General features: G+C 40.5%; 1 protein-coding gene across 2 annotated transcripts in view; it reads right to left on the bottom strand.

Moving 5' to 3' along the window:
* Positions 1-380: 380 nt before the first annotated feature.
* cntn3a.2 (contactin 3a, tandem duplicate 2) overlaps positions 381-9569 on the bottom strand; it is a 56805-nt gene continuing 47616 nt past the window's right edge. For both annotated transcript variants that reach the window (XM_049581976.1, XM_049581977.1), the window contains exon 23: positions 381-5126. In XM_049581976.1, coding sequence (XP_049437933.1) covers positions 5029-5126 — 98 coding nt within the window. In that variant the 3' untranslated portion in view covers positions 381-5028. The remainder of the gene's footprint in view (positions 5127-9569) is intronic.

Below are 9569 nucleotides of genomic sequence, written 5' to 3'. Positions count from 1 at the left end.
AATGAATCAGTATTCTTTCTAAAAGGCACTGCACAAAGCCGGCTTCTTTATACATTAGTACTTTGTTTTATTGTGTGTAATTTTTATATTCAAAACCTTAGATTCTCTGCGATGATAGTCCTTATCATATAATAAAACAATTAGTATATGCAGAAAAAGCCTCTGCGAATGTGTTCTTTATCCACTGAATAGGGCATTACTATTGCCATTTACTCTCATTTAAATGCTTTTTCATAATATTATGCATTTTATAGCTTTGATGGTGCCCCAAGGCACCACTCAAATTCCTCCTGCAGTAAAAGACACTAAAACTGCTGATGCTGAAAATGACACCGTGCCACACATAACTCAAAGAAATCCGAGAGAGAAAAATCCTCAGTGAATTGTTTTTATTAACTCCCTCATTTAGAAAACACAAATGCACCAAACGATATCGTACATGCACAGCTTCAGCATATCAAGATCAGCTGATGACTTTTCAATGTGAAAATGTTACTGCCACGATCTCACGGAGATCACCTGGGACATCAAAATACTGAGGAGTCACAACAGAAAGGCCAAGCGTTGTCACCCAGAGCTCTAATTGTAGTTCTTTATCAGTGTTTGTGGCATTACAAATTTTGGGTAACTTGTTTGTTTCTGATCAATTCTGCCTTTTCTGAAATTGAAAGTAGCAAGAAATTGTAAAGTTGTATTGGTATAAAAAGACAAAAGTACTAGTAGATAATACTACTTGTATTATCTACCGTGCACTGGCCGACTACCTTGTAACAGGTAGCGTTTGTGTCACTGCACCAAAAGGCTGTGTGTGATAGCAGCTGCGAAGAAATGTTTCCCTCTGCTCATGTATTTTTCAGATTCTGGGTTTGACAGAGAATTACAATTGGAAGTGGGACACCACAGGTTGGTCTCCCAGTCGGGGGGCGTTGCTTCAAATCACAACAAAATACATACAGTATGTACAGTTTACTGTATGAAGGCAAGAGAGAGATCTCATCGCACTGGCTCTTAACTGTTATTTTAAAGCAACACTTGACCTTTGTGCAGAAATTTTTGGAAGAAAAATAAATTAAAATAAACAATCAGGAACCATATCAAACATTTAAAAAAAGAAAAAAATCCAAGTAAAAATCAAAACATCTCCACAGTACTGATACGTTACAAAAACAAAGAGGTTGGCAATGCTTCTATGTACCCAAGACACAAGTTCATAAACTGCGTTAATGTTTCTTTTTTTTTTTTTTTCAAGTTCATGTAATCAATAAATCAGCCAGAAGGATGCATTTCCTGTGTAAACATTTCGTTAGCTTAACAATGACATTCTGTGATGAAATGTATACAGGTTAACCACACGTAAAGCCACAGAAACAACAAAACAGGATTCAAAGACCGCTTTCAGAACGTTATTAACACTCGTCGTGGGAGGAAAGCCTTTTGTCTTCACGTTTAGTAAGAACTTGTTCCTGACCTGGCCTTGGATTCTGGAGCTGCTTTGCGCTTGTTCCTCTACACTGGCAATCCATGGTAATTTGATAGAAAAACAGACGCTTCAACTCCTCCCTAGGTTAAACTTGTTTTTTTTCCTACCACCCATATTGACCTTGCGTTACTCTATTTGAATGTCAGCAGTGCTTCAGTTGCTGAAAGCCCTGAACCGTGCTTAAGTACAAGGAATGAGTTTAAACACTTTTTTTTTCCAAACAGCAGAATGGTCTTCTTGAAAACAGTTATCCATGACACCGTAGGGTAAGGTAACAACCAGACACACACACACACACACACACACTCACACACCCTTGAATCTTCCCAGTGTCATCTTGATGAGACTGTCCTGATTTACTCCTCCCTAAATCCTGATACATTAGTCTTGTGTGGGTGTCATTAGTACCATTACTCCTATGCCCTTTCCCACAGAAGCCCCTCAGGCCTGCTCTAATTCATTAAGATGTTTTAATGTCTGCTAAATCATGGCGCATATCAGGCTTTCCATTCGTCAAGTTGGACTGTTAAATAGACCCTTGTGTTGTGCGCAGATCTATCTGCTTCTGCCACGTGAGAGCTATTGAAAGGTAGGTCGAAGCAGGTCTGAATACCTGAGCAGTGGGGGTTTCGCTGAAATACAGAAATAAACAATGACAACACATACCACGCTGAAAAAAATAAATAAAAAAAGCTAATACAACTGACAAGAAAGGACAGATTCACAAAGTATTAAAACACAGCTGACCATACATTTTGCCAAATAATGTCTAAGCTGGTGGCAAATTTTCAATTATCAGACTGGCACAATTGGCAGCACTTTAAACCCCTCGTCTTGACTGCGATGGCTGATGATGCACAATGACTGGCACGTCTGTGTGTTGTCCAGATGGATGTAGACTAGTAGGGTTCCAACTAATGATTCATTCTTATCAGTCTATAAAATGTCAGAATATTAAGAAAAAATACAGTTTTTCCAGAGCTGAAGGTGCTTTTGAAAAATGTCCAAAACCCAAAGATCCTGAATGACGGATACTACGGTGTGACGGTGTCTTATTTCTGACTGGGCATTAAAACCAGACAGGTGTTTGGAGATGACACCACACCTTGTTTGCACTGGCAGCTTATTACGACCCATGTTTACATATATTGTTTTCGCTGTGGCCTCCAGTGAAGGTGGTAATTACGCCGTGAGCGAAGGAGGAAGTCAAGTGAAGTAGTATAAAGAGCCAGAATTACGCAAAGGCAGGAGGTCGAGTGGTTGAATTGGTTAAAAAAATCACAAAAAAACAGGGCTTTGACCTAGGGCTGGGCAATACATCAATATTATATTAATATCATGACACAAGAGTAGATATCGTCTCAGATTTTAGTTTAGTTGTATTTTCCTGGTTTTAAAGGCTCCTTTAAAGTAAAATGATGTCATTTTCTGAACGTACCGAATGATTCTAGCTGTTGTGTTATTTGCTGTTACCCACTTATTCATTAAATCCACATTACTGGTGATTATTTATTAAAAATCTTATTGTGTAAATATTTTGTGAAGGCACAAATAGTCAACCCTACAATATCAGTGTCGAGGTATTTGGTATAAAAATATTGTGATATTAGATTTTCTCCAAATTGCCCAGCCCCAATATGTAATGTCACATCGTGTACTGTTTCGTTACGTACGTACATAAGTTAAGTAACAATTTTTGCGTAACAAATGTATTTTAACCTAAATTCATGTTCCTAAACATAACCACGCCGGTAGAGGTGCTAATTTAGGAGACGCTCCAGTGGGTCGTACTAAAGGGTAGGAACAAACGGCCTATTTGGTCGCATGGGTTTTCTGTTATAAATGAATGCACCAGTTTTAAATTGATTTGACAAAAATAATCCCAAGGCAAGATAAACTTAACATTTTGAAATCCCCTTTCAACCACATCTCAGTTTTCACTGTCAAATGGAGCTGCCTCAGTTGTGTTGGAGATGGTTTAGTTGACACACTGAAGTACTTGGGTCATGTGATAATCCGCGACACCTGAGCAAGCTCCACTGGCAGATACAGACGAGGTTGAAAGCTCGTATGTGCACCTTTAAGCTGAAATTAGTTTGTGAAACTTTTGTTCCATAAGTCAAGAAAAAAACATTCACAGACAAAGTCTTAAACTGCTATTTTCTGTTATTGAAGTTTTACTACGTTACGTCATGTCTTGAGTGCAATCAGTGAAAGTATCATTTAAAGGAATGGTTTGACATTTTGGGAAGTATAGTTATGTCAGTAGGCGGTGAGTGTTTATAGCTGATTAAGCGGAATGTGAAAGTGAAAAGCCAGCTGTTATAGCGAGGGGTGAGACGCGATAATTGTTTTAATATAGGGACTTTTTTGTTATTTCTGTAAAAAACAAAAAGGGGATGTAACAATTGTTATATAAGTAAAAGTCTGACTGAATGATATTTGTATTTTTTGACATATAGCAGTTTGTTGGCATGTGGCCGCGGTATAAAGCAGGATAATACACTCTGAGTTGGATTCCTTGGAGGCAAATGGATTGCAATCGAACGTACACTTTTGTCGAGTATGTTTGGCATTTTTTCCTTGATAAATGACTGAGATGACTTGTTGTTGATTATATTCCGCCGATTGACTGATTGTTTCGGCATTAGCGCTGAAGGAAATACACTGGCAGTCGTATACCTCTCCCACCACTGCTGTACACAGGCAGATACAATCTTCGTGAATGCAGAGTAAAGTCCAATCCATCAATCAGCGGGGCCATCACAATAACTGGTCTGAGGCTCTCAAACCTGTAGGAGCCCTCATGGCACACATTCAGCTCTCCACACTCAAATGATAGAAGGTAAATGGCTAACACCACCGGCACTGTGAGCTGCTTTATGACTTTCATCTGGGACGACTTTTAATGGAGCACGTAAAGATGAAGGCGGCTGCAGTGTGTTCTGAAACACTGACTGGTGTCTGTAAGAGACGGCGTTACAAGAATCTCCAAAGGCACGGGCACGGGTGAATGAACATGTTCCTACTCGCCAATTCAGATGTGGAGAGGAAAACTGAAAACATTCAAAAATACAAAATGCACCTTCTCATCGCGACCCTTCGGCAAGGTACACAGAGGCCTTCGATAATAAGAAACTGTGAGGACTAAAATGTTGAGGAAAGCATGTAGCTATCTTAGCAATAACAACAAGAAGGCTGAAACTACTTTGGCACATGGATGGAAGTAAGGCATCTGTATCAATCTAGAGTCAAAAAAAAAACCTGTTGAAATGGAGCATTGTTCCCAACCGGCAAAAATGTCAGACCTGCGTAGAAAAAAAAAGCTCAAGCATATACTGTTAATTAAGTGCCTGACAGCACGCTCCACTCTTGTGCTGCCTCATACCCGCAATCTAACACTGCAAAATAGTATGTGGTCACCTCCAAAAAATGAGAGATACTCAAGAGCAACTTTCACGACTTAAAAGTTAAAAAAAAGAAGAAGAAGAAGAAAAAAAAAATATCGATAAGAAGGTTGAAAAAACAGAGCAGAGTTTGTCATTGTGTCACGACGTCGACCTGAATGTTGATATTGCGATGGCGAGGAGCAGGGAGAGGGGGGAGATGTCCGCGCTCCAGGCTCTCGAGCCGCGGGCACTCATACCTGAAACACACACACAAAAATAAACACGATAAACTGATGTGAAACCCGCTGGAGGAAGCGGACTGTTGGCAGTGGCAGCGACACTTCAGGATATCCATTTTATTCCTTATCTTAAGTTTGAGCTCTCTGCTGTGTCACCTGTAGATAAAGCTGAAAACACATTTGCAAAAAAAAAACCACATTCAAACTGAAAATTAGATACTTAAATTTCCAAATCATAAAACATGCATGATTATGTTTCACAGGGGTACTTAAAATGTGGTAAAAAAAACAAAAAACAAAACTATTTATGTCGTGGCTTGTGACTGCGATTCTAAGTAAAAAATGTATTAAGGGATTTGGGTGTAAAGGGACCAGGAGCCTGATGCAGTTTGCTCTCATCACTAGTTTCTCATGTATGATTTAAGCAAGTCAATTAGCTCTTATGGATCACTGACTATTTCCCTGTAATGACATCCATATAAAAGCCTTTCCTGGAAAAAAATATATTATTTATGCAAAAGAAACCTCCTGAACCACTTCTGATGTTTCAGAGCTACTAGTTTCTATAAACACACAGCACTCTGTTTTGCCTGCTAATGTGTTTTGCCCACATCTTTTTCTTTTGCAGTATCCAAAGAATCTCTGGGACAAAAAAAGCAGCCTTTTTTTATTTTTTATTTTTCAAATGAAATTTAAAAGAAAAGCCAGCGTGGAATTCTATCTCTCTCAACTGCTGTTTTCAGGGACCGAATCAACACCGAATATCAACAATGCAAATTAGCATTTAGAGCAGGAGAAGAGCCCCCCTGGAGTCCCACAGGACAGTAATAGCATCTAGTAAAAGAGGAAGTCAACCTCTGCGACAGAGATGGATTGCACTGCATATTTCAGCAAAATGTAAGCCGGGAAGAACCTAACAAGGGCGGCTGGGGACACGTGTAATGGTGAGTCAACGGAGGACAAAATGTCCCTGTCAGGTTTAAAAAGTGCTAAGTGAATTCATTTACAAGCGTGGGTAAATAATAAGAAACAGAAGTTCTGAGAGGCTCAGGTGCTGGTGAGTCTGTGTGTCAAATGTTGCCATTCTGTTGTGTTTCTCCAGAACATGGTGGCGTCAGCATATTTCAGCGCTCTGGCTGGAAACTGAAAATATACTTTTTCCTTCCATGTGAGTGGGAACCCAAAGATGCAGTCAGGGGTGCAAGCAGAACTCAATCTACTGGGGGCGTAAAGATCCATTGATCAGATGATCCAGTGTCATCAATATCGATCCAGATCATCATCCTTATGTTATGCCTTTGTCTTGAAATCCCCATGACTCATCTTTGTCACCGTCAAACGGCGCCAGCCAGATAATGGCAAGCAGCCAAAAAAGAAAAAAAAAAGAGAAAAAAAAAGATGATGAGCATATTTACTTCCCTCTCAGGAATAAATCAGCAGTATGGAAATATTTTGGATTTCGGAGAAAAGACGGTTCAACAGACAGCGCACATGCCATATGCAAAAAATGCTGTCACAAGATAAAATACGTCAAACCTGGCCGGGCATCTCACTCTCGCTCTCGCTACAGAGTCATTAGCTGCTCAGTTTCAACAATATTAGGTTGAAACACCTGCATGCTAAATTTTCTGTCAGGAGATACAGTGACTTAAAGGTCCAGTGTGTAAGATTTAGTGGCATCTAGCAGTGAGGATTACAGATTGTAACCAGTTGAAACTTCTCCTGGTTAGAATTCCTTCCATGATCTTTGTTCATGAAGTTTTTACCAGGAGCCGAATTCTCCGCAGAGGTCTCTCCCTCTCCAAAACAAATGGACCCGATAATTTAAACTGGTAAAAACACAGAATAAAGCAGTTTCATGCTACAAATCTGTGTTTCTTCTATAGTGTTTGGCATGTCAGAGACAGGCTGCTCGCCCAGCTAATATGTGCTCACCCTTTTTCTTTGATAATTTAAAATCCTCTGATAACTCTTCATCTCCAAAACAAACAGACCGTGAAACAGTGATTTAAATTGGTAAAAAAACGAAATAAAGCGGATTCACATTGAAAAATTGAAGTTTTTCTGATGTTCTCGTCGATGAGAGGTTGCTAACTATGGTCCTTTCTGAGCTACTGTAGAAACTAGCGTTGCAACGATCCATTGATCTGGATCAATATATCAATTCTATGATCAATGATCCAATGTCACTGATGCAAAATGAAAACATCGATTCAGGATAATGTTTATTTACTCTGGAATAATTCAGCAGTGTGGAAATATTTTTGATTATTAAGAAAATACGGGTCAACAGACAGAGCACATAGCGTAGGTAAACAATGCTGTTGACGAGATAAAACATGACGTAATGTTACCTACCAGGACGGACATCCCACTCTGCTAACTTCTCAATACAGCAACATTAGCTAATCTGTTTCAACAACTGTAACTGAAAAATGTGTATGCAGGCTAAAATTCAACACAGCTGTTCTGTCAGGTGATACAGTGACTTAAGCCACAGGTGAGGAAGAAAAATAATAACACCACAGGCTCTAGTTTCGCAGACCGGGTGAGGCGGGGGCGCAGCGTGCCTGCGCTTCGCCAACTGAGTGTGGCCAGGCAGATTTTGCAAGTTTGGCATACCGTGTGCGCTGGCGCAGCTACTTGTCTTTCCCACCTCCGTCCCTCCTACCTGCGCAAGTCAGAAAGAGGGAGGAGAGAAGGCGTGGAGTGGGTTTTACACACATCACACCAATCAAATGAGCCCCTCTCCTCACCCTTAAATGTGCCGTGCAAAGGCGTAATGAGAATTTACTCATTTCGCCATGGCAGAAGAGAGCAGCAGTGTCAGACGGCCAAACTCCTCCCAGGAGGAAACTGATGTTTTGGTCCGGGAGGTCCAAGCTCGCAGTGTCCGAATATACGGAACTGCAAGCAGACCTCCACGGGCTGATGATGCAAAGGTAGCCTGGGAGGAGGTCACCACAATTGTAAATCAATGTTGCGTTTCTCTCGTGCGTACGCACTCGCTCGTTCTCTCTCGCAGTCTCACTCTGTTTCTTTTCTTTTGACTTTTCTAAGATGACAGATGCTGAATATATACTCCCTATCTGATGCTGTGGCTGTTTGTGGTTGGCTGAGAGGGATGTGAACTCATTATTTTGCAGCTGTGTTAATCAAATCAGGTTGGGTTTCCATTACGCATGCCAAAAGGTGCTAACCCCCTTTGATCTGACATCAGATGTGACGGGACAGTTGATATAGAGATACATTTATGTGCTGATTGCAGATAGTTGCATTGAATAGTGTTTTTTGGGTATTTATTATATTATTAATGTGCCTGACATTCTGGAAACCTGCCTGCGAGGTTTTGGTGATGTGTGCGCACTGTCCGCTGGTCAGCCAAACTTCGGCTTACACTGGCTGCACTCCCCCTGCGCTGACAGTAGACGTGGTTTCAGCTGGCGAGCTTTTAGCGCACCTTCGGCGAAGCCTTTTGGCACAAAACTGTCACTGCGCCAAGCTGGATCTGTCGACACCTCCCCCATCTCAGCGCACCTCGGTCTGCCAAACTACCAAACTGAGCGCGCCTCGGGTTGTGCTGCTCGAAACTAGCTCTGCGCGGGGTGCGCCACCCTGCGCCGCGCCGGGAAACTAGAGCCCTACATGTAAATTTTTAAGCTATGAGAAATGGAAAAAATGTCCGCTAGCTTGGCTAACTTATGTCAACATGCTAAAGCTAATAATGGGTGACTAGCTAAAAACAGTTGTTTTCTCTCTGAACCTTGACAATTATTACTGAGCTGATTTTGATACTTTTATTAAATGATGTTGTTGTTAAACCATGTTTTATAAGGCTGTTGGGAGACGTTTGCCTTCAGGGCTTTAAGACAAATAGACCTGGAATTTTAGGAAAAAGATACGGTGTGGGTTAAAACGAAAAGTTCTCTTTCAGAAAGGTCTCTCTGACAGAAAGCCCTGAAGATTAGCTCATCCCATGTGCTGTTTTATGTTAGTAGAGCCAGTTTAAAGTAAACTTTACTGCCCTTGAGCGTTACAGTTACTTACATTATTTATGTGTTGTTTTTATTTTTTATGGCCAAAAGCAAAAAAAAGGGGCAGCTGTGTCTTCTGTGACAGACTGTGTTATATGGGCAGATGACATTGTCTCATGTTGATCACAGGCCTCAATCACATCGAATCGAAATCGTATCATGACAGAGTTTGTCATAAGAATCAATATAATATTGTATCATGATGAAACTAGTGATTCATACACCTAGTAGAAACATGGCGATGCAACATAAACAAGAAGCGGCTCCCTATATAGACATAAACAGCTCATTCTAAGATAATGAAAAAACAATGATTTTTATTTTTAGGTGATCATACATTAAAGAAAACATACTTATTATATTATATTCCATTTCTGCCAATACATTCTCCCTAAATCCTTCACATTGGACCTTTAAACCAACGATG

This window comes from Epinephelus fuscoguttatus, linkage group LG7 (genome assembly GCF_011397635.1).
Source record: "Epinephelus fuscoguttatus linkage group LG7, E.fuscoguttatus.final_Chr_v1".
Lineage (NCBI taxonomy): Eukaryota > Metazoa > Chordata > Actinopteri > Perciformes > Serranidae > Epinephelus > Epinephelus fuscoguttatus.
The sequence above is the reverse complement of the archived record's forward strand: the minus strand, read 5'-3'. Positions and strand labels throughout refer to the sequence as shown.